The 26,326-nt window shown below is 47.9% G+C and overlaps 1 protein-coding gene across 1 annotated transcript; it reads right to left on the minus strand.

The window, feature by feature from the left end:
* Window positions 1-383: 383 nt before the first annotated feature.
* On the minus strand, window positions 384-26,326 carry LOC100546571 (arf-GAP with dual PH domain-containing protein 1-like; the record flags this gene model as incomplete). Its single annotated transcript, XM_010719852.1, has 5 exons — window positions 384-641; window positions 1,553-1,665; window positions 20,902-20,984; window positions 25,071-25,162; window positions 26,153-26,326. Coding segments are annotated over 5 exons (705 nt in total), but the record flags the coding sequence as incomplete, so codon positions are not given.

Below are 26,326 nucleotides of genomic sequence, written 5' to 3' on the forward strand. Positions count from 1 at the left end.
CTCCTTCCACGTGGGCATCTGGTAGAAAAAAATCTTTTTTTTTCAACCCAAAAAACACAGCAAAATTCTGTCTTTGCCGAGCAGACGGTCACAAACCACAGACAGAGGCACCACCTCACCAGACAGAAGCTGTGAGATGCAGCTTCTACAGGAAAGAGCTCCTTCCTTTGGCTTCTGTTTAACCCGTGGCCATGGAGCCACGACACAGTCTGCATCACAGCCCTGCAAGCACAGTGGTTCCACTTTGGCTGACCCCTTGAACACACTGTGTGAGCACTGGGACTCCCCTCTCACTGCAAGGGCCGTTGTGTCCCACGTCCTCCCTGGGCAAACAGCTGCCCCACACCCCTGAGCATTCCACTGATTCCCACATTACAAAGTCCCACACCCCCCACAAGTCACAGCTGGGTTACAGACAGGTGTGACCCAGTCTGGCTGCGTGCAGCACCATCCTGCAGGAGCACACACAAGGCTCTGCTACCCCCTGCTCTCACCTTGCCATCTTCGTGATAGACAAAGATGTTCCTTGTGCTATTGTCCTTCAAGTACGTGATCTGTAGTCCGTGCGGGTTCCCGATTTTTGCAGGCTGGAAAGTTGCATTTAAATGTTCAATCTTCATAATTGCTTTGGGTTCTTTTGCCTGGAAAACACAGCTGAGTGAGCAAACACCTGAGAATTGGCTTTTAAACCAGAAAGGAGTTTACTGTGTCAGAAAAAAAAACCTCACAATTGAGGGCATTACCTGAAACATGAAGCTCAGCCCACAGACCTGCCTGGTGATAACAGAGCTGGGGCTTTGCTCGGGCACAAATGAATGCTTTCTGCCAACATGGCAAAACACTCTGCTGCTCTGCAAAACTCAGCGAAGTTCAAGGAGATTTCAGATTTCAGCCCAGAAGCAAGATAGATAGGTCTGGTCTCAAAGACATCAAGGATGCTGTGCTATGAGCAACTTCATGCTCATAGCTCCACTGGAGCTGAAAGCTCCTAAGGCTGTGTGGAGGCATCGTCCTCTCTGAAGGTGATCATTGGAGGTACCAGGGAAGAGCAAAAGGTCATAGGAAAACACCTCAGCTCCCCCCATTATGTGGTGCAGAACAGCAGAATGTCCATCCATTAATCACAAGGGCAACGTTCATGGTAAGCTCTGTATTTCCCTTCCACTACATGAAATCTGCTCTGGGGAAAAGGATGAATGCTTCACTGCATGGCACCAAAAGAGGAAATCCTGAGGTGCCGTCACAGGCAGCGTTCCCTCCCCAGGAGGTACCCACGGGTACAAGATCCACGTCAGTCGGATCACACAGGGCCAGAGCTGAGAAAAATTCACGGTGGTGAAAGGAGAGCCAAGGGCAACGCAGCGGGCGGAGTGGGACGGCTGGTCAGCATCTCCCCACTGCAGTGACTGGGGACAGAGAGCACGTCCTCACAGCAAGGCGGCCGGCTGGGCTGCGCTCCACCCATCGAGGACGCAGCGCCCACGGAAACTCCCTGTGCACCAACGCTCTCATAGCATGACTTCCCACCCCCACAGCAGCCCCAGGAACTCACGTCGTTCTTGTTGAAGTATTTCAGCGCACCTTCCCTCTCTGACAGCACAAACTTTCGGCTCAGGAACTGCCCGTTGTCCCGTCCTCTCTTCCACAGAAACCCTTCTCGGTACCCTGCGCACAGAGCGCTCCGTTGAGCAGAGGGGCAGGGTGAGGAGGAGAAGAGCCACCTCCCGTTTGGCTGAGGCAGAATTACACACGAGTGCCATGGAAAAGGTGTTCCCCTTCCTGTGGTTTCAATCCTTTCAGATTTTTGGCTCAGGCTCTCAGGAGGTAGGATTTTCAAGCTGTACATTTATAATGACTTACCGGTATTTTTTAACACGTGGATGTGAGGATGTGCAGAAAACCCTCATCCAACCAGCTCTTCAGACAGCGGTCCGTATGACACGCAGTAATGCGGGATTCATTTTCAAAAACAGATTAAAAGATGCACAGAAATCCCCCAGCCAGCCCTCAGCGCTCACTCTACAGTACAAGCCATATGTTTCCATGCCATAAGAAATGCACAAACACACAGACAGCACACACACACCACAAAAGTGCATTCGGCAATCAGGGCAGACAAAGGTAAGAGTGGCACAGACAACAGCTAACGATGCCAACTGAGGAGAAAGCACCTGCCTGGCTATCGTGCCTCTGCTGACAGTCAAAATGCCACTTTCTTTTGCCTGGGCGTATGAAATCCTACGCCGAATGCTTTCTCCAGATCCTCAGAGACCTTTGCTGAACGCGAGGGAAAGCTGTCAACATCTGGCATCAATAAGTGCCACGGCAAATCCCACGCCGCTGCGAATGCTGGATGCCAACAGCAGAGCCACGGGCTGCACAGCAGGCTGCTGGCACACAGCGCTGCCAAGGGGCTCACTGCTTGGTGCAGATGTAAGCAGTGGAAATATTTAAAGCTGTCAGCAGTCCTTCCCTCGGTTCTTTATTTAATATGGGTCACACATTGCAGCAGGGCTTTCTTTTAAAGCACGAAGCCACACCGCTGCCTGCCCAGCCCTCCCTCTCAGAGCCCTGCAGTGCAGAACACACACTGGGTGCTCGGGGCACTGACACCCATTGGCAGCACTGCACAGACATCAGACCAGCAACCCGAGCACCAAAACCAGAGGTATCGGAGGCATTACATGGGCAGAGCCCTTACCCTGCCCACCCAACCATCCTCCAGGCTTGGGAGAGACCCCCCCAGAGCCACAAGTAGCACTGTTGAATTCAGCCAATCCATTCCACCCTACCCCAACTGCAAGCTTGCTGTGGACATTTCCCAACAACAAAATACAACCAACCTCTGGGAAGGCACACTCACAGCATGAGAAAGAAACACACACAGTGAGCAGAATCATCCTCAGTCTGAGCAAGGGGAAGCAGCAAAACCAGCCCAGGGCAGCAGAGCTGGCTGCCCCCCTCTTATCACCACTGTGGCACAAATTAATTCTCCCAGTGTGGGGAACACCACCATCTGACAGGTTGTATCAGCAGCACCACTGCGTGCTCAATAGCGGCTGAGGGTGACAGAGCTGAACAGGGATAAGGGCTGCACAACGTGGGGCTGACAGCAGGCAGACAGGCTGCAGGTCCTGCCCGGCTGATATGGTCACAGAATGCCAGATTTGCTTAATACGAGGGAGAAATGCTGCCGGGGCCCTGAAGGTAGGAAGCTCTTAGTTGAAATACACCCACCTGAGTTAGCTCAGCTGAGCTCAGCTCTCAGCTTCACAGCCTGACAGCGGCTCCCTGCACAGCCATGGCTGCGGGTTGCCTTCATTCATTCATCCAGAGCACTTTGCTACAAGTATCCAAGTGGTAAGGGGTCTAAGGATGCCCTGTTTCTCTTCTCTGCAATAAATTAATTGTGTTTTCTCTTCACACTAAAGGGGTAATGAATCAAACTCACTGCATTTCCTCAAGGAGCTGCAAATGTATGAAAGCAAAGCCCTGTCAGACTGGCACTCCAGTGGTTTTATAAGAGAAGGTGAAAGCACAGAGGGGGTTGGAGAGCTGCCCAGGGCAATACTGTGAGCCAGTGTCAAAGCCAGGCTGGAAACCAAGGTTTCCATACCCTCTTATGTACGGACACTTTCATCATTACGATTCTCCTTTTTTTTCCAGCCCTTTGAGCCAAAACACAGCATCTGAATTCACTCTGTTCTCCTTTGGAGAAATTAAAAAGAAAATAAGAACGCTGGCACTTTCCACAACCATCACCTCTGCAAAAGAGCTCCTGGCTGCTCTCACAAAGCCAGCTACTAATTTTGCTGTGCTTTGGCACAGATTTCCTTAAATCCTTTGCTTGCTTCTTTTACTTTCTTCCTTCCTCCAGGGCTGTGTCCTCGGGAGCTGCTCCTGCACTCTGCCCAAACTTGCTGCCTGCTCCCCTGTCACTGCTGATAAATGCAAAACACAGCGAACTGGATGTGAACCGAATGTGAACTCATCCAGCTTCCCCAGGCAATCAGTATGTCAGCAAGACGTGTCCTCAACATCCTGATCTAAAAGACAGTGCAAACAGCTAGAGAAGGTGTCGAGGAGGAGAACTGCAGGATGCTGGAGATGCTGAGCTCCTACTGCATGTATCGGAGCCCCTCCTCACCTCCATGGACCACTCTGCCTTAGCAACAGCTTCCAGTTCAGAGCTACCCAGCCAAACCCAGACTTTCAGCAGGGCTGCACTCATGATGGTGAAGCTAAACAGCCAGCTGCACAGCTTCAGGGCACACAGCACTCCATCACCTGCAGGTGCAGAACAAAAGGCTGCAGCCGCCCGCTGGCGTTGCACTCAGCCACCAGCACACAGCCATGACTGCCAAAGGGACACTTGGTGAAGACCAGCACTCTTTAGGAATAACATCCTTGTGCTTGGGCCGCTTGGCATTGGGCAGTTCTGGCACAAACCTGGCTTGTAAAAGGGCCACCAAGCAGTTGTGACAAAGTTGGCCAACAAATGGCATGCACATAACCAGAATTCACACCTCTGGAATGGGCATTTTTGACCCACTGTGTCATTTCCAAGGTAAAAAGAGGAACCACCACTTCTACACTCCTTTCATCACACCACAGCTTAAGTTCCTTGGAGAAAATAAAACGGAATTACCACGCTGGTTGCCCAGAAACAAGACGGCCTTGTGCCTGCTATGCTGAGTGCATGTCTGCAGCTCCTGATCACAGCCAGACCCTTCAGGTGCTTCAGCCTAACCCGGCTTTATCACAGTGCCACAGAGGAAACAAGTGAGAGGATTTGCTACCAAGACAGTCTCACATAGATAGCATCTTCCCACCTGACTTCCTCCAGCAATTTGTTCAAGTTCCCTATTTTTAAGAAGAGGAATATCACCACTTCCCCACGTCAGCTATGACCAGTTGCTACTGATGGGGTTTTTGGTCCCGCTGTGCACACAGATTATAGGAAGTACCCAAAATTACTCTTTCAGTTTCAGCCTTTGTTCTCAGAGAACAAGAAACCTCTCAGAGAGGGCAATCAGACCCACTGGCTGGAGAAAAGAACACATGCTTGGACTTTGCTTTCTCTCATCGCACATGAAGCATTCTAAACTTGGAACTAAACCCTATCTGCTCTCTGGTTTCTTTGGTGCTTAATCTGCTATTTCAGCTGGGAATGGAGGCAGCAGAACTGCTTGTTTCCATGATTGTCACAGTGGTACAACCAGGCCTGGGGCAAGGCTTTGAGGAGAAACATTCACGTACCCAAAACCAGACATAGTAATAAGGCAGCACTACGCCAAGGAACAAATGCATTACTGTGCTTTCTCTCCTGCTCTCGCTGCCAGACAGAGCATAGAAGGCTGAAAGAGAGGAAAACATTTACTCATACTTGTAATCCAAGAGCAACTGCATTTTCCTCGAGTTCAAGCAGGGCACCTCCACCTCCAAAAATAGGTTCTCTTTCCTCCCAGCAGTCAGACAAAGTGCTCTGACCCCAATTCTGAGCTTTGTAGATGAAGATTTAAACACAACTACATCACATCGCTTTGCTGCTAAAATTACAGAGTGCACATCACCACTTCTGCACGTCAGAAGCAGAGCCATCTGCTATATTAACAGCATAAGATGTAAATTAAGCCAGAACAGGAGATAGGAACTCACTGGAGATGGTGTGCCAGCTCGTTCTGCGAGGTTAAGGAACAGCGTAATTATTTGGAGCAGCTGAGTGGAGAATCCCTGACACTGATGTCACAGCCTCCCTTTAGAACTATGAATCTGAAGGATATTTCTTCAGAAATAACCCGTTTTGGCCATAATCAAAGAACTGGACAGAGAGAAGGTGATGTGACCCATGCTTTCCCAGTGGAACAGATTTCAAATAACATCGCAGAAAGAACTGTAAACCTCTTGTTTGGCTGCAACAGAGTAAATTGTTCTGTTTGATTGCTTTAAGCAGTAGCATTTCTTCGTGCTCTGGAAGCAACAGCCTCAGCAAGGGGCAAACGGGCACCTGTTGAGTGACCCTGTAATGCAGACAGCTTCCCTGCCCCAGGAAGGGCACTGGGGAGGTAAGCTCTTGGTGTGCCCTATGTTGGGATGAGTGCCTGGCACATCTCACGTCCTGCCAAGTGGGACTTCTCCATTTTGCAGCACTGGCAGCAGTGCCACCTTCGAGACACCTCTTCAACCCACCCCAAGAGAAGACATCCCCACCCCATCACACACAGCCCACCACGTGCTGACCCCGACCAGGCACACACATTTTAGAGGGGAGAATTTCCCAGCTCTTTATCAATCAGTGCTCTCCTAATGAGCACTTAGCATGCAAATTACCTTTCCTAAAAGGCCATTTTGCAGAGAAAGGTTTCTTGTGCCATCCAGTCTGCCTCTGCTGCCATCCAGGAGCTCATAAAACAATTACTGCCCTGCTGCATTGTAGTGCCTCAGCTATGGATGCAAGCAGCTGATTAGATTGATTGCTTCCACAATACCCAATTAACCCACTCACTCTGCAAGTGATTGACTTAATCAAAGGCAATTAGCGCTTGAATGGCTACATCACACACAAAGCCAAGATTTAGGAGATGATTGAGATAACACTTACAGACCTCTGGTTGGCCTTCCGGGAAAAACATCGCTATTAACGTCCAACTCAGTGTTGGGTACCTGAAACCACAGGTCGGTGCTTTTGGGTGGCACACAATGAGCAACGACAGGGACAGAGGGAGCGATGCCACCTGCTGCTGCTCGGGGGAACCTCAAAAATGCCAACGTTCCCTTTTTCCCCCTTCGTGCTCCTGAGGACTGGCAGCACCAAACAGCTGAGAAGATCCCGGCGATGATTCCTACCCCCCACAGCTTCAGGAGTCAAACCACAAGTGCCCAACACACGAGGTTGTCTCCCATTACCGATCCTCCCAACAAACACGTCCTTGCAAAACCCTCTTCCGTGCTGAGCTCTTGCAAGGTGACTTCTCCCACAACATAAAAAAGACGTGCAGAGAAACAGGTGGGGATCCACTACCAAAGCAGTGCAGAAATACGGGTAGCACAGCCCTCAGTAACTGCTTTGCCTCTGATCAAACCTCACAAAGCCTGCCCGGCTCTGTGCAGCACAGCCAGGACAAAGCCTTACGATGGGATGGTCAGGGAGAGAATCCCACTCCTCCTAAAATAAGGGATAGAGAACATTGTACATCACCCCTGGGACAACCCACACGCTGGGGATCAGCGTGTGAAACAGAGCCAAACACATTGCCTCTGCAGAAAAAACCCGTGGGGCTGAGCTGAACAGTGCATCCTGGTCCTGAGACTGATGGAAAAAAGACAAAGTCTGTCCCCATCCATGGCTGTGTTGGATTTACATGCAAGGTCAGTCCCCGGGTTTCCAGTCCCTTTTAATGTCACTGTGAACACACTTGCATTGCTGGCACACAGTTGAAAATCCAAACTGCTTCTAAGCAAAGCTCCAATAATAAAGCTGAAATCCATTAAGCTTGTGATGTTTGCCACCATTTAAATCTGATTAAAATCATTCATGACACCACTAAGCCTAACAGTCAGAAAACACTCCTGTCAATTCCGATGTTTCCCAGTGTAATCCAGACCCCCTTCTTTCACCGAGCTGTCAGCTAAAGGGAACCATAATAAGAGATTATAAACCTAATCCAGCTTCCTAAGCTGTTTTTAACCAGTTTCTTTAATCACATGCTATCGTTCCGTACGGAGTAGCTCTCAGGTGACAAAGATGTTCATGCAGCCTTTAATGCTCCCTGAAGGTATTTTGGATGGGATCCCATCGCACCTTGCCTGGGTGAGAGCGACCAAACCGAGACAGGTGGGGACAGTGGGGTGCCAACCTTGGGATGACTGCAGGTGGGGGTGGAGGCACCACGGATACTCACCAGAAAAAAAATTCCACTGGATCAAGTGATTCCTGGTAAAGCTGCTCTACCAGCCAGTGCTCCCCTCCCTGAAAATGCTATGGAGGAATGAACAGTGGGGAAATATAAGGAGGTGTAAAATCCCCAAGTCTTTATCTGACCACTGTAGGCAGAACAGGTTTGGTTTGCCCCGTAGAGAATACATCCTCCCTTTTATCAGTTTATCAGTTTATTTCATAACTGATCATCGATGCAGTACAGCTTCCCTGGTAACTTAATTATGGAGCAAGCGATTACATATTGAAGATAAGGCAATAGTTAGCTGCTGCAGTGCAATTAGATTGTATCTGCATTGAGAGGTTAAAACCCTCTGCTACAGAGCACGTCTTTACTGGAAGCCTTTTGCTTGTGTTACTGAGAATTGGACGTGGAATCTAATTTTACTTGGAAATCAAATGCTTCCTCCTTGAGTGGCATTCCTGCACGGCCACCTGGGAGCTGCTGGCTGCTCAGAGAGTGCCAGTTACAGGTAAATAACCTTCACGTTTTCATCTCGTGAATCCAGTCTGCTATTACAAAAAGGCAGTTGAAAGCTGAGAGGTTGGCAGTGCGATGCTCATCCCTTTTACCAGCACTGAATACATCTGAGGTCTGATTTAGGGGGAAGCTGGAAAAGAAGACATTTAAGGACGGGCACGCAGCGCCACGTCATGACAGCATCCCTACAACAGCAGCATTACTTTGCTGCAAGCTGAAGTTCTAGCACAAAATCCCAAACCAGGGATCAGGGCAGGACATGAGCACCCCAGCAAGCCCTCCCTGCACTCACTGAGCAATGAAGTGCACAAAAGCTGCACAAAAGGATGCACCAGCAAGAAGGAAGCCTAGGCACGAGGACTGCCCGCCACACTGCAGAAAGCACTGAACTTTAAATGCCCAGAGCCCCACACAGGACCGCTGCAGATGGGCAGCATTCCCTCCCTCAGCGTGCACCATGGACGGGCTGTGCTGAGCTACGCACTGCTCAGGCTCCAAATGACTGCAGAACCCCAGGCAGCACCTGAAGGCCAGGGCTTCCCTCAGGCCACGGGAAAAGCCAAAATACATTCCAAGCCCCAGTTTTGGATGGATTTTCTATTTCCCATACCAGCAAATAAAACCTCAGCATGGGTGGCTGCTCCCATCGATCAACCCAAGCAAGGATGAGAGGAACTTAACTGCTGACCAGAGCTTTGCTGAAGCCAGCAGAGAAGTTCATCACTGACTTCAAAGCAGTTTAGGATTCTCTCTCCAGGGCATCCTGCTCTGAAGCATTCCCCCCACATAGGCAGCGCTGCCACACGACCATAAATCAGGGAAGCCCGTCCTCACACACACACAGCGTTCCTCTTTGTTTGCTCTGAAGAGAAATCCAAATGGCTGCGAGCACATCTGCTGCAGTGCTAATGGCTCCTGATCATCTATTATTGAGTGTTTGACACATTTACAGTCAGGGCTATTGCTTTATGCAGGGAAGGGAGAATTTTTAATTTAGGGTTCACTGCAATCCCAGCTGCCCTGGTTTGGATGCTCCCAGCACTGTGGGACGGGGGGAGGTGCATCAGCAGCACAGCCACAGCCTGCAGGGGGATGTTTGCACACATCTGGACGTTGGCTTTACTGAACCTATTGCCCCTCAGCCCCGTAGCAGGGTGGTCCCACTTTACGAACTCCTGTAATTACATAAATCTGGGCTCAATCCTGGCCTGAATATATCATTGAGCAAGATTCCCAGTGACCTCACTATGCTAAAATTCCTCCTTCCAGTCTCTGCAATGCACGTAAGGTTGAAATTCACACCCTGCTGTGAATTTCCCTGCTTTGCCTTTCAGACATTTTGGGGATATGCTGTTGTTAGCACTGTGCCACACCACCACTGCTCTAACAGAGCTGGCTATGGAAACAAACCAGGATCATCCACGCAGCTGCTGCGCACCCACCAGACTGCAGCAACATCTTTAGAAGCAGTTCCACTGGCAGAGCCAGGGAGGCACCTTCCAGTCCCATTTCGCATCCAAGAGAGAGCAGAATGTGGAAAATTCTCTGCTGCATCCAAGGTTTCAAGGGGAAATCTCAGACAAGCTCGCTACAGGGAGAAAACACAACGCACACCTCTCAACTCTCTGCTCCTCCTCCTTTACATTACCATTGCTGCAGCACAGCCAGCTGCTGAGCAGCTCTCTGCTGAAGGTCTGATAAGCTCATGCTCACCCATAGCATGCTGACCTGCTTCTTCACGCAGCACTTCTCTGCATCAGATGCCAACCTTCCCCATCCCTCCACAGCAGTACAGAATTCGCAGCATTTTATTTTTGGAGCACAGAATTACAAAACCCGTGATGGAGACGGGCTGAGCAGAAAGGCAGTAAGAAGTGCTCACGCTTCTCAGCTGAGTTTGATTTAAGGCTCAGCATCAACATCCCAGGCAAACTCCAGAAAAAGACATGACATCACTCCGGAAAAATGTTCTTTATCTGGTGAGAGACAAAAAGTGCCTGGCCCTGCACAGGTCTCCAACACAGAACGGATCTTTAATAGCAATTCAATTAAGCTCGGATGAGCTGCCACGAAACCAGTGCTTTCCATGCACTGAGTTATAGCTTACTTCCTCCCCATCCCCACCCCTCCATTACCCAAGATGCTGTAGCAACCTTCTGGCCTCAGGGCACTGCGCTATGAAAGCACTGCAGAGATCAGGACACCAAGAACTGCCTCCAAAGACAGAAAGGGCTGCCTCCCCTATTCCTTCTCCAAAATATCATCAAAAGTGTGGAGAACCGGTCTGATTTTTTTCTTTAGCTCTACTCCATTTAAAATAGATTAATTTATTGACTGGAGAAACCCAAGGTCACAAGAGCAGGCAGTCTGAGGCAACACCAAAATGCAGTATTTCAATACTGTCCCAGACAGGGAGAGCTCCCGGTGTTTCATACACCCCATGATCCCACAGCCCACGCTCACCAGGCAGCCTGAGAGCCCAGAGGCACAGCAACCCCCTGGAACTCTCCATCCCAAAACACAGCGATGCCTTCAGCCCCCAAACAAGCAGCAATCCCATCAGAAACCCAGCTAACCCAGCACATAAACCTGATGCCAAGCCGACCACAAACAAAACATCTTTGAGTTGAGTTGACAGACATAAATCTTTCTGCCGGGGATGATGCAAAATGAAAGAGCACCTCTTACTCATTCTTTTTTGAAGGGGAAAAGAACAAACCCTAACCCAGCTATTTGTACAAAGCACTCAGAGAGAGGGAAAAAAAGAAAAAAAAAAAAAGACCAAAACCACAACTATTTAAAATTTTATCAGCCAGCCTTGTGCACTTGGAGTAAGGTTTGCAACCCCTACCACTCTGCTTCCCTATGCTGCTGCTTCAATTCTTGCAAGAAAGCTGCTGCTGGGCTAATTATAGAAGCTTGGATGGAAGCTGTGTTGAAGGCAGCCTGACAGAACCAGCTGTTAACATCACAGCTGGAGCCCCAGGTAGCTGTGAGCACGCAGCCTCAGCTGGCAGAGCCGCACGCCCTGCAGCCAGCAGTGCCAATGCCCCACTGGGCCAACTCCAGCTCTCCCCCTCAGACCCACACATTCTCACCTGCTGCTCTGGCTGCCTATGTGCTTTAGGGAAGCTGAAGCCAGCAGCACGTTGCTCTGCGCTCCTTGCTCTTTCTTGCACATCAGCTATCTGTAACAGAACGCTGATTTCCCCCACCCCAGCACTGGGTCACTGCAGCACTCAGAGTTCCTGGAGAGCACAGAGCAGTTCCCAGCCTTTAACCACAGCCCAGACAGAACAGCAGAAAAAAGTCAAAATGCACCAAAGGCATTTCTAAAAGAAAAGCTTTTGCATTTGCAGCTTTTTCTGTTGTTGTGTGCTGTTGGCACCGCACGCTTTCATTGTAGCAACGTAGGGAAACGGCACAGCACCTTCCTTTGATTTTAATGGAGCCTTCATTGGATGGCATCACATTTTTAGAGGGGCTGCCCTGTGTGAGAATCAGCACTCAGCAGCACCGATGGAAAGCAGCAAAAGGCTGAGTCAGTCTCTGGGCGCATGACATCGCACCGCCCTGCCAAAACACAGCCCGCCTGGCACCGGGACACGCAGCACAGGCACATCCCTGTCACCAGGAACAAAAGGACGACAGCCGTGCTGTGATCGCATCCTTCTCCTCAGTCTGGCTTGCTAAACAGCTCTTTGATGCGCCTTGTCTGCGCTGCAACACGGTCCGTGTTTGATGTTTAAGCCATTTGTATTGCAAAGCAGCTGCTCCCGGAGCCAAGGCTGTGCAGAGGGCTCTCCAACAGCCCCAGCTCCACACGCTGCCCCGGCTGGACCCGCTGCTGATGTCTGGCTGGAAACATGCAGTGCTGTTTTACCTTGGGGATGTTTTTCTGATGGATGCTTCCCCTTGAGCCCAGCCGGGCAGCGTGTGCTCTGCACAGAGGAGGTGGCAGGCGAGGTGACCTGCCGTGCCACACTGCCCTTCTGCTGCCCAAAAGGAGCAGTGGTACGGCGTGCAGAGGAAGGAGCAGCAGCCACCGTTTGATCTGACGCAATGATAGCATTTCCCTCCATCCTGGAGCAGGTGCTGTGTAATGTTAAATGCAGGATTAAACCAGGAAGACATATAAAGGAGACTGAGCACTGGCCAATGGTGATGCAGATGCTGTCATGGCCAGGACGAGATGCAGTGCCTTCTGCCTTCCTCACATCCCCATCGCTGGGTGCTCCCCATCCCAAAGCACCAAGCAGCAGAGATGCCAACACTTTCAGTCCTGCTGGGGAAAGATGCTTAAAAATAGCATGCTTTTCTCCCAAATCACAAAATACCAGATCTGGGCTCCAAGAAAAACAAACACAGAAATCACAGTGCCACCACCAGCTCTGGTGGCAGCCAGGCCAGCAGGAAAGATGCTGACCAAACCCACTCACCAGCACTCCTCTTTCCATCAACATTTTGTGCATGACCAGCCTGCCTAGCAGTCCAGGCATGGCAAGGAAGAGCACATGGGCTCTGAACAGGCACTGTGTGCTCGGTGCCGAGTCCAGCAGCAATCTCCAGGGCTCAGGAGGGTGCTCCCAAGGCCAGTGCTTGTGGAGCCTGGCTCCCAGCATGTCACCTTCCAGCCACCCGCAGCTGATGTCATGCCTGAGAACAGAAACTCTCTGTGCCTCTGGCTGCATGAGAAGGAGGCTTCACAAGGCTGCTTGCTGGAGGGATGCTTCTGCTTTAACCCACTCCTGACAAGGGCACACTAGACTCTGGTAACCTTGATATTCAACTTGGAAAAGAAAAAAAAGTAAAGCTCTAAAGTAGCTGCATTGTGTTGGCAGACATTCAGGTTTTGCAGTTTCAGTACAGACACCCACATACCCATTTCTGCCAAACATTCTTCGATTATAATCTTGCTTGAGCAAGAGCACTTTTTGCACCAATGCACCAGGTAGAAATTCAGGTGTAATGCTTGCCCTCGAAATGCAAACAGTGACATCATTTGCAAAACAACTGCACTGCCTTTGCAGGGGTTTTGTCACTCAGCTTGCCCTCCAGCACCTCCCCACTGCTCCAGGCGAGTTTTCTACTTTTCCATCAGAGTCAGAGACTGAGCAGCCAAGATCCTACAGACAATGGCAAGATCGGAACAGAGATTTGTAGTAAGATTTTGCTGAAATCCAGTAAGAGCCGTAAGAGCCCAATAGCGGAAGCAGCTGCTGGGGATTTACTGGAAACCATGATTTAACAGAAAGCAGTAGTGGTGCAATCATGATGTGTGCACCAGCACACACTGCACTGCCACATCTTCCTATCACAAAGCATCTCTTCTCTGCCCAAAGCTCAGGCACACAGAAGTCTGCGTAAGGCTCCACAAAACACCACGCTGCCCTCATTCGTGCTGCTTCTCAGCAGCAGACCTCTTTGTATCTCAGTCTCCATGTCCATAAAGGACTTGCTCACAGGGATGGCAGAGGGAAGCTAGAAAGCACCAAAAGCACTGGGCTGGGATGGATGCTCTGCAGATCACTGAGCACAGCTCACCTTCCTGCTGCACTGCAGCCATGCCTCAGCCTGCACCAGGAACACAGGATTCATCAAAGAAGGACAAGAGCGGAATGTGCTGGAGCTGAGCTCAAAGCTGAGCTCTAATTCTTAAGCCTTTCAAGCATCAGAAGAGAGTTTCATCCATTTTGTGAGTAACATCAGATAACAGTGACATTAAAAACCAGCCAGAGCAAAGCAGTGGCTCCACTTGGAGGCTGGTCGGGAGAAATAAATTAACTGGTTTCTTTGTATTGAAAATTCCTCTCCATGGGCTAAGATTGAGGCTCACTAAAGCTTTCTGACAGCTCTGCTGGCCAATCCATCCTGTATGCACTGAGGTTAAATAAAGATTTGCCTTCACAGAAGTTCCCAACACACTCGGGTCTTTGGATGGAGACTACAGATGGAGCTAAGTTGTATCTTCAGAAATTCAACTGCAAAAAACGGCAGAAGAGCCCATTATAATCAGGCTTTTCCTAAATTTCTCTCTATATAATGTAAATAATGTAAATCAAGAGTCTCAAGCCGATGGCATTAAGGGAAACATGCCAGCATAAAAACAGCAGAAAGGAAAAAAGCTCTTAATTTGCATGGTTCTGTTCTCTTCACAGACACACAATAAGGATGGCTTTAAAGACTGCTTATAACTTTGCATCACCCACGTGGATTTGAGGCCTTTTGAGCATCTTCCACCCAGCTCACAAATGAAAGGTGGGCAAACGAGAAGCCAGCTAGTTTACTGGCTGCATTTTGAGGGTGTGAATTCACTGAATTTGCCCATTTCCTGCAAGAACCTCTGATGACAAAACAAAGACAAGAAGCCTTCCGCGAGGAAACCCCCGACCACCTTTTCTTTGTTGCTGCAGTCATGAACAGCTGGAACCCTGCCGCCTTCCTTCTCCTCCCTTCTCTCTGCTCCTCATCTCACAGCTCAGAGGACACAGCCCTGCTCAGCCCACCTCCGCCTGCACTGTCAGGTCCCACCACGCATGCCAAGCCAAGGGGCTGGGCAGGGCTCACACAGCACTTCAGCCCCTGGTCTACTTCTCCTTCAGGACTGTGTGCATCGGTGTCTTAACAAATGGCATCTCCAGTGATACTTCATTTCCTTGCTCTGATTGCTCCTGAGGCTGAGAGGAATGCTGGAGCTCAGTGTCACCATGGCACTGCTGGCTTGTAGCTGAAATGAGGAAGTGACAGCAGAGATGAGGTTTGTCAGTTAAAATCATTGGCTTTAAACTGCAACACCGCTCGCTGCTTTGTCTGATCAGGCCCAAAATAAACTGCATTACATCACCGCAGGTCAGGCTGAGCTAATAAGGGTGTCTTTCTCACAGTGAGAAGGAACACGTTCACGTTCTGTGCGTTTTCTTTGCAGTCAGAGCACCTTCCAACTGTGCAAATGCTGGGGGAAAATTAATTCAGATTGCTTCCCAAGTTATGCAAGAGCCACATGGAATAGAAAGCGCACATTAACAGATTCTACTATTTTAGGGCGTTCTTTTATGTCTCGTAATTTACTTTGCTATCATATTCGCAGACAAATAGAAAATAACACATAAGCAAAGCAGTCCCTGGGGTGTCCAGAGAACACAGTGAGGCAGACACCCTCAGACAAATGGCACTCTCTGTAGCCACCTGGGTAAATCCAGAGCCCACCCTTCTCAGCCCTGAATAAGGACAATAAGATCTACTCCATGCCATAAATACTTGGAATTTAGAGCAGTAGAGGCCAAAGCTATGTGAGGCTGCAGTAACACTATATTGTCTCACACCCTGCAGGGCAGCAGGCCACCACCCTCAGATATATACCTACCAACCAACCAAGGTCTTCTCTGCCTTCCATCTTCAGCTGGTGTCGGCCTGAATTCCTCCACTGTTTTTATGGGACCTATGACAATTTGCACCAGCTGAGGAGCTCCAGCCTCCCGTGACTAAAGAACGAAAGCAATGGTGCTTGCTAGTATTTACATCCTTCCTCATTGCAAACAATGCATTCCCATCCCGAATGGGAAACAAATGTCTCAACACGAAAGATATGCAACAGCATCTGCTGTGAGTAAGGGAGAACTGCCATTCACCAGTTCCAGCAGGATGCAATCATAGTGGCATACAGGTTTGGTAGCAGCATGTTTTATCTGTGAATCTGCTCCTGTTATTGACTATCTGCAAAATTAACAGCAATAGGACTGACTGGCCTATTTACAGGAAATACATGGGAGCAGCATCTGCAGCAAAGTTGCAGAAAGCTGCACTCGGTGAAGCTGTTGCTTGCACAAAGTTCACCCCATGCTCTCCATCTGTTCACACTGTGCTGGAAAGCAACTACACTCCCATCTGAGCCCGTAAATCACCACTGAACTACCTCAATGACCTTATTAAATAACAATACGTGGCATAAATAATCTCTTAGCAGTACACACATTTTGTAAATTTGCAGCTCACTGGTGAGCCGCTGCTCTCCTGTGTTTGGACTCTTTAAGAAGACCAGTGAATCAGGCTCTTTTTCCCCCAAACGAGATGATCCTGCCTTTGCTTAAGTGTAAATGTTTTCAAGTATTTGGTCCAATGACTCTTCATATGGCTTTGGCCACTACTGTCGTTAAGACACAGCCCAATCTGCTGTTACTCCTTGTATCCATGACGTTCACCTGGTTCTCTCACAGCATCTCCATCTCGACAGAACAGAGATTCACGACAAACTTGGGAAGAGGAAGCACTAAGGGCATCCCTGCTGGAAACAAGTGCAGGCCAGGGGAACACTGCACTTGACCTGCATGGTTTCCATGAACATCCAGGACTTACCCAAATTAATGCCACACTACAGAAAGACACAACCAATGTTTTCAAGAAAAAGGTGCCAGCTCCCTTCAGACTGGCCACTGCTGGAGATACCCATAAGCTCTGTCTGGCTGCACTAGCCATGCTCAGTCTGGGGATAAGTGCTTTCCTGAACCTAACTGTAAAGTTGGAGCATTTTTCCTGACAGGAGTTACGAGATTTAACAGCAAGTATAAAGCAGTACTCCTGTTTCATTTGTTAAAGCAAAGATCCAAAGCTGGGTGCTCTTGGCATCCTGCTGGTAAATGAGACAGGTGCACCAAAAGCCAAAGCCAGGCTTGTAGGATCCAAGGGCTCCTTTTTGCTTCCTCTTGTCCACACACACATTCTCCTGTCTATGGCCTGAGCTGCATTCTATCAGCAGTACCTTTACCAATCTATAATATCATAATGCCCAAACCTAAAGCCACTGTTCTGTTTTGTTTCCTCCACACCTTCTCTTGGTTAAAATAAACCCATCCGATGAAGTGCAATCAAAAGCACTCAAATGAAACAACTTTCAGCAAGACATTGAGAAGCTGTTGCTATGACTGCTGCCAATCAGTGGCAGGAGAAGTCATGCGAACCCTTTAACTACTTGGAGTACCAAATCCAACCTTAGAGCAACTAATAGCACCCTTTGTTTCTACGAGAAGTCAGTGCCTGTGCCTCATTCAACTCCTGGAGAGGGGACAATTAGCTGGAGACTGACAGGAATTGAGACAGTTCATTTATCAGAAGGGATAAAATCATCCTCAAACACACTAATGTGAGGGTCTCCAAATCAGTTTTACTCTGTGTTGTTGTACAACAAATGCATCAGCAGCATGAGGAAAACAACACTGTGATTCGTGGTGTGTAAATAATGCTTTGCTTCATAACGCCTGGCTAGGACAATCAAATTATTTAGCTCTAATAAGAGAGCAGAATTAAGAACTCCAACATATAAGAGGACATACCTAAGAATCGATAGTGGACCACCGAAGCATTTAATCACTGTTTTACTAATCTTCCTGCACTACTTGAACTCACACCAACTCCTCGCACTAAAATCAATGGTGCTAGCACACTCATTAACAACACCTCATCAGGAGGAATGAAATCATCAGAGATTGAAAAACTAAGCCGTGGCAGAGGAGCTGGAGGCTGCAGCTGCAAGCAGTGCACGTGCTCGTGCCCATAGGCTTCCTGTGGGAGCCAGGAACTGTAACAATTCCTTTATAGGAATTTGCACTGAAATCTTGGACTGAGGGAGAGCGGCTGTGACTGCAGGTATAGCAGCACATCCTGAGAGCTGACATCTGGAGCAGGGCCGTGGGTTTGCAGCCATGGCTCTTCTCTGGGATGAGGATTGAGAGCTTGCTTGAACACAGCTCTGCCCACAGCAGGGATTTCTGTATGAACAAGGTGTCTTTCTGCTTCCCAGCTCCAGTTCCGCTGCCTTGCATCGCCTCCCATCACACAGGGCAATGTCCTTTGGTTCAGAGGCTATGCAAGCACCTGGGGGCAGCTGTGTAAGGGCCAGTCACTGCCTCTGCATCCCACGCTGCTCAGTCTCTCACTTATATCCCCTCACCAGCAGCTATTGAGTTTGCTGCATCCTCCTGGCAGGCTGCCCTACGTGATCTCTTAGTCCTGACCTGCACATCTGACACTCTCATCCTGGGACTCATTTCTCCCAGGTCTGTCAGTTCGGCTGCAATAGCTTCTGCTTGGCATCTACAGGCTCCAGGCAGTCTTTCCCCAAAGGATCTTCTGCAAGCAAGATGCTGAAGTTCTGACCAGGGCTTCATCAGGCTGCCTGGAAAAGGATGTTACTCAGAACTGCTCACAGACAGCATTTTCTTATTTTTATGCAATTGTTGAGCAAGTGTCAGAAAGCAAAATTGCCCTTGGGATGGGAAAATGGAATTAAATCTTCCAGCAAACACCAGAAAATGGATACTGACGTCTCTATTAACAACAAAATGTTTCATGCTTAGAAATTGGTAATCTAACACTCCTTCAGGGAATTCGGAACGGTGAGAAAAAAAATGGTCTAAGGCAGCACTGGAAATAAAAAGAAATACATTTAAATGAAACTCAAACTCAGGGTGTGAGGTGGGCAGGAAAATAGCCTTACTGGTCCCATTCCAGTGCATCCCCGTGCAGTTCAGGAGGTCACAAACGGAAAACAATGGCCCAGATGCTCTGCAGCTCCCAGCAGGCACACAAGGATTGCCCCACACAGAGCGCATCCTCCGAACTGCTGCTGTGGCTGCCAAGCTGAAATGACCCCCACCAGCAGTGGTACGGACAGAGCCAGCACGTGATATGGCTGAGCTGCTTCTTTAAGTGCCAGACTGCAGTCTGTCTTGGAGCACTTATGGATGGCAGAGTTCAGACCAGCTCTTTGGTGGCACTGCTTCACACCAAACGGGCAAACTGATGGCCCAACACCACAAACATCACAAGCCACAGCCCTGAGAAACAGCTGGTCCCAACCTAACAGCCAAAGAGCTGAAAGCAGTGCCCCAGCTGAGCTATGCCATGTCATCCAAAAGAAGGAGCACAGATGGGCACAGGCATGCACCCACACTTTGGAGCTGTTATGGTGAAGTAGAAGGGAAAAGCTGCCATTAGAAGTTTGGTCCTCACCTCCTCACTGTTATGTTGTGACACAAACCTGGTCACCCCAGGGAGAAGCCAAATGCTCCCCTTGGAATTTCCCATCCAGAAGAATGAACAAATAATGTCCTGGTCAGTGTTGCACAGGTCTCTTACACAGCTCCTGTGCTGGATTTCATGATGATACAACTCTCAGAGAAAATACTAAACTAAAAACATCAGCACTCAACCTACAAATACCTACCAGCCCACCTTCCCTTCCCCTTCTCCTCCTCCAAGCACTGTTCATTTAAAGTGATTTGCTATGTTCTCTTCTGCAGCCAGCATTTAACAGTGGCTGAACCTCAAAGAGGGGAGAAAACCCTACTGCTTCTGTCTGAGCTCTCCTGTAGTATTTCTCAGAAAGCTCAGAACCGCTGCCCTTCTGCCCAGACAGCAGTGGAAGACGTACCTCGCTCTGTGTGCTTAAAATGGGGCATCTGCCTGAAGAAGCTACAGCTGAATCCAGGCTTTCACAGCTAAAAGTTGCACGGTACCAAATTGCATCGCTGCTCCTGGATGAACATCATACACGTGTCAGCAGATGTATTCCAAATCTGTCTAAGAAATCAATTACTTACTGCCAATACTACATGTCCAACTCCAGTAGATTGCTTTGAAAATCTAGAATAAACATGTGCAGTGTAGTGTACATGAATACAGATAGCACACAATGTGCAGGCTTCATATATACAGAACAGCAGAGCGGAAAGTCTCTACGCATAAACAGAGTCTGTATGAGATCAGATTTTAATTGCAGTTTTAATAGCAGCCAACTGCTGGAGTTACCTGCTTATTATCAGTCCTGAGAAGCAGCATGAAAATAGCATTTTAACCTTTCATCTGGAACATGGTCCTTGCTAATAAAATTATCCTAGAGTCATCCGTGCACATAGTTGGTGTCAACTACTTAATATGCAGAATAAATTAAAGGCCATTTGCATATAGCAAAACAGCGTCCAGTTGATTTCAGGCACGTTAATCTCGTTCTCATGCTGGTGCAGCTGCACAACAAGCCCATTCAAACCCTGAACCTCCTCAAATTCTGCCCTTCTTTAATAAAAGCATCTCATCCCCTTGACTTAGCACTTATAGACCATTACCCGCACGGCGCCATTAATCCCACCTCGTCTTTTCAAAGCAAAAGCAACCTTGATGAGACAAACGCTCTTATCTCCATTTTAACTCACACTTACACCTCCTGCTATCAGGAACAAACCTGAGTGCGGGTGAAAAGCCAATTGAAGTCAACAGAAAGACTCCTAATAATTGTTTTTCTCCCATCAAGCGCCGACATTTCCAATATTTCTAATCAAATACAGGGAACACCAGGATTAATCCTTCACTGAAGACCACATTTTCTTAGTGACATATGAGCAATAATCAATATGAAGTAAATACAAACACAAATGAGGAAAAGGAATGGTAATGGACATCAAAACACTGATCTGCCCAAAGTTTCTTTGGCTACCTGCAGAATAAGGCTCCTGCTTCTCACTGTGAATGAATTCTTTCCTTTCGTATTTGGCTCTGATCCACTGTTCCCGCAGCAGTCTGGAAAAAAAATAACACACAGAGAAGTAGGCATGGTCCAAGACAAACTAAGGAAGAATCCATAATCATTAATTCTGCAATCAAAATACAACTGGGATTTAAAAGTCTTCCAAACATTAAAAAGCACACTCCAGACTCAAGAGTTTCTTCCATGTTCTGTTAGACAACAAATTGTTTCCCTGCACATTTTATTGGAACTGTACTAAAGAAAATCTACAGATTTAGCACAACAGCCCATTGCCACCCACCCAGGCCGCCTCTGCACAAAATTCCCTCACCATACAAACAATTCTAGGCAAGCTCCTCAGATTGGATTCTTTAGTAAAAGGCATCACTGAACGAAGAAGGAAAAGAACAAAACTACAAACAAGAGAAAAAAAAAAAGATCTTTGTGCTAAAGCTGTTGGTATGAGAACAGAAACACACTTTGTGTGATGTACACACACGATGGCCCATAGGGGAGACTTGTGACTCAAGAGACGTGGAGCTCATTGTAAGGTGTTATGGACCTCCCAAACTAGCAACAATAGGAATTCAAGCCATAGGTGCTCTCTTCAAAATGAAAGCACAAGAGGACATCAAATGGTCACACCCCAGGCCACAGCCAACCTCCTGGAGAGAACAAAGGTGGGAAAAACACGAAGCCTTGAGAAGACCAGGAGCACGTGGCTGGCTGCTGTGGCATCTCTCTTCTGTTGCCACCCTGTGCTACACCCTGGATTGAGTACAGCCCATCTTCAGATCCTCACATGGGGCTCGGGTTGGTTTTGCAGAGGTGTGCACTAAGATTTCTGGGCTGAGCAGAAGGCTCTTTCTGGATCCAACATCTACACCACATTAGGCTGTAAGTGTAGAAGACTAATGACCCACACAGCAGAATTTAATCGTCGGTTTCTATACTTCTGCCACTCATCAAGGAACCTCCAGAAATTTGGTCACAAAATCAACACCAGTACTTAGATTTCCAACTGTTCTCTCCGTTCTCCAACCCGCTGCTGCAAACAGCTTGTTATCACCACAGCCAAACTTGGACCTTTTCAACAAGACCATCAGGGATTTAACGATAAGGAAGAGAATTCACATCATCCTCAGTTCCAGCTGACTTCAGTGGATCAGCAGGAGCTGCATCTGTTCCAAAGCCTTCCAATGCGAACGTTTAAATAAGTTTCACGTGCAGCAATGGGAAAACGCTCTTGCTCTATCATGCAAATACTACAACAGATACACCCTGCTGGTCCCACGCCTTAGGGAACCCTGTTCTGCAATGACTTATTTCCCAAGATGCTGTCAATGACAATGGTTCAGCCTCTCCACAGCTGTTGTGCAGGAGAGCACAGACTGATCTGCCACAAGGCAGCTAGTCCAAACGGGTGCCCTCAGAAGATGCAAAAATCCCTTGATAACCTCTCCAGCACTCAAACCAGACCACAGGTGGTCCCAACGGTAAGTCTCAGGGTAGACAAGACCCCAGCCATGCCACATTCCCAACCCACACAACTTTCAAACATTCTTCCTCTGTTCTGTGTCATCACAAACACAGGATCTCTCAGCTACAATTTCCCCCAGAACGTCAGCACACATTGAGAGCTGCCCACCATGAGGACAATTCAGTGCAAGGTCAGTGGCTGCAGCCTCTGCTCCAGTTGTTATTTATAGAAAGCAGAACCAGCAAAAGAAACGAAAACAAAGACCCAAAGAGGACAGCAAGGAGTCCAGCATCTCCTTTATGGGCAACAGGGAGCTTGAGTAAGCGCTTGACCATACTTGCTAAAAAAGGACTAGAGGCAATCCTGCCATAAAAAGCTGCTGTTGAGTCTGGAGGTAAACCCCAGCATCACTGGCACTGCTTGTATGAATCTAAACAGGCACAGGAATTCATCCTGGTATCTACAGGATCTGAAGGCAACCAGAGGGCAGGGCCAAGCCTCAGGTCCCTCGTACAGTCTCCACATTGTTCCCAGTAGACTTCAGATCTGATCCCCGTTTCATTTTAAGTACACCTTCAGGGAATGTTTAGATATGTGCTGCTGACAGAATTCTCTGCTTCTGTTCAAGTGTATTTTTCTTGAGGTGAAGGTGTACATAAATAACCCAGGGCAGACATCACATACCCAATACAAGGCCCTGCAACCCAAGCCCTCTTTGATTTCAACAGCTCTATCATGAAGTGACTGCAGCACTTGCCTGCTGGGATTTGGTATTTCTGGTGATGGGATACACAGCAAACACACAGTTTGTGTTTCTTAGAAAAATATAACTGCACTGTTTCCGAACTACAGAGATGCATAGCTTTCAGGATCAAGTCCAAAAGCTTTAAGCAGCCCACCTAAAGTCTGGCAGGCTGCTGCTTACAGGGAGGTGTCATTTTTTTGGCAATAAGAACAGAAAGGTCTTCGTAATTAACACGGTAAGAAACTGCGAGCAAAGGAAAAAAATAATTAAGGAAAGACTGTATTTCCAGCAGCAGTCTGTTGAATGGAGTAATAGAATGGACAGTCCCTTCCACCTCCTCCATCCTCTTTGAGGTATCGTTTTTCCATCACGAGTGGAAAAACCAAAGCCAAAGCCCCGCCCTTGCAAAAAAGGGGAAAAAGCCACTATCATTGAAGCTAGTTTTCCTCCAAAATGAAGAAAGAAAATAAACAACAGAGCTGCCACGTAGAGCTGGATGTGCATCAACTCCTCCCTGGGATGAACACTGCACACTGCGGAGACTGCAAGATTCCTGGCAGCTTCTCCTTGGGCTCTCTCCCACAAAGCACAGGTGCTCGAGCAGTAGGAGAGGTAAGAGGTTGAAGCATTTTTTTCCCCAAGAAAAATAACCCTGGCAAGATGAGCGCTCAGAGCACATCACTCCACAACACACACCGGTTTGGCTGATGCTCAAATCGTTCCTGCAGTTGTAGATGCTATGGAAACTGCTGCCAGGAGCCATTTTAGATCAAAACTGAGATTTGCCAATGGTGCACAAAGGAATGATTTTTTTACTGCCAGGCCAGGCAGCACTGCTCACGTCTGGGCCTTCCCAGCTTGGGGAATGGATGCACCACTGAGATACTTCACAGAGATGACAGGTGTCCTGTCTTTTCCAAAAAAAGGCTTTCTGCATGCTGCAGGAAGACAAATACAGGAACAAGAATACAAAGACACCTTGAGGATGTGAAAGGTGCTCAGGATCCCTTCAGCTCACCTTCAGGGTGATTTTGGACCGGGGGAACACAGCAGAGCCTTTCTACCCAAAGCCAACATCTCCCAGAGGGAGTCCTACCAATGCTTCCAACATTTCCATTTAGTGCACTTCTTAAATGGCTGAGTGCATCTCAGAGCCTGACACACAGACTGGGCATTGCCATAGCACAGCGCTGAACAAAACCTTCCGCTGGTGACACCCAGCTCAAGCAGCACTATCAGGGGGTCTCAGAGGCTACAGCTCACCTGCTTGCTAATACAAAAACACACAAAACCCCATTGGTGCACTGTGGGGTTGGGCCCTAGAAAACAATCTCATGGAACAAACAACATCCATCCATCCTCTCCCTGCTCAGTGCAGCACGTCCTGTCTGCTCAGCTGCCTCACTCTGCAAAGCCTGCTCCCTTACAAGGGAGGCTCAACTACAGCATACAGGATACAGCAGCTTTTCCCTTGTCTCCATCAAAGAGATGCGTGACTCCAAGAGAAAAGGAAGAAGAAGAAGAAAAAAATCCACCATTTTGACACTTAGAAATAATCAGCCCCTCCTATTTCAGGAAAGTAAGTTACGTTTCGGTTCAGAAGGGCTATTTGAAAAGGCAGAAATCAATGGGTGGAAATTGGCATTTTTGTAGCTTTAGGAACTCGTAAGAGTCTGGGGAACAGACAAGCTATTGACTTTTCCACATCATCTCAACAGGACTTATTAAATAAGATCCCTTGCGTGGAATAAATTCTACCACACACGCTCAGAAGAACACAGATTTTCAGGACTTCCTACAAATGCAATCCCCTCTGCAGCTGAAAACAACATGTAATGCTAAAACTAAAATACGACAGAGGCTGCAGCTGCACAAACAAGTGAAAGCTGTTTACCAGCAAAGCTCTTTACTTACTGACAGTCAAGAAATGTTGGCTTGTAATAAAACGGTGGCATTTTCGATTCGTATTTTGCTTTTGCTACGTTGTTCCCATTTGAGGCCATAAACTAAAAGAGAAGAGAATAAAGAGAAAGAACTAAGAAATGTTAATACTTGGGTTTATTTCCCTCGTCCTCCTTTGCTTCCTCAGAGCACTAAACTAATTGGGATGGGGCCACATCTTTCCCTATTCATAAATTTTACTTAATTAAAGTCACTTTATAAGTCTAAGAAAAACATCCTCTTCTGGGCAGCCCATGCTCAATGTGTTTTGTCAACTGTATAACCAGAACCACAGGTAAGCTTGTATTTTTCTTTATTTCCAAGGTTTTTTTCCCCACTATTTTCATGTTTTTGAGGTCCCTGAGTTTATATATTCAGACAATTCAAAACAAAAAGCAAAATAATCAGAGAAGGAAAATCCCAACCAACACAAAGGCCTATTTTTCTCATAGAACACATGACTGTGAGCTGTGGCTCTCTGAAAAATCTCAAATCTACAAAACAAAATGTAAAAATCAATGACTGGAATCATTCTCTGTGCCCTTAAAGATAAGAACAGTCAAAGTACACAGGTGTCCTGGTTGGGTTTGCTTTAGCAACATCACCAAAATCTGCTTGGTTGCATAAATAGAGAGGATTTACATTGCAAGGGTACAGTTCTTTATGACACTGAGTTTAAAAGCCTTCAGAGCTCAGTGGAAGAAAGCCAGGAACAACTGAGCTGGGCAGGGATGGCAGGAGACAGTGGATGTAACAGGAGAAACAGAAGACAGTTCATTTAGGATCAATAATTTCTACACAATCCATGATCATTTATAGGGGTGGAGGAAATACTCCCATCCCTTTCATGAAATAGTTATTCCATTTTTCAACCAGATTTCATAAGTACGACATCACAGACTTCAATTCAGAAATGCCTTCTGGGATCATGTTTGCCATACCTTCTTTGGACAGGACTCAGTTTTACTGCTTTGCTGGTGAGGTGGCATTAAGAGCAGCGATGTGAAATGCAATGACACAAGCTCGCTGGCATTTCAAGCCTGAGATGCACATACCTCCACTTGAGCATCATCCCAGTCATCCAGACGGACAGACTTCACCTTGCTGACTTGTGGAATATTGCGATGGATTCCCGAACAGTTCAAACAGATGAAAATCCCTAGGCTATGAGACGCCCAGTCTGGATCTGAAATTAAAATGGAGAGGAGTACTTGGCTGGTCAATGAAAT

This window comes from Meleagris gallopavo, chromosome 16 (assembly GCF_000146605.3).
Source record: "Meleagris gallopavo isolate NT-WF06-2002-E0010 breed Aviagen turkey brand Nicholas breeding stock chromosome 16, Turkey_5.1, whole genome shotgun sequence".
Taxonomy (NCBI): domain Eukaryota; kingdom Metazoa; phylum Chordata; class Aves; order Galliformes; family Phasianidae; genus Meleagris; species Meleagris gallopavo.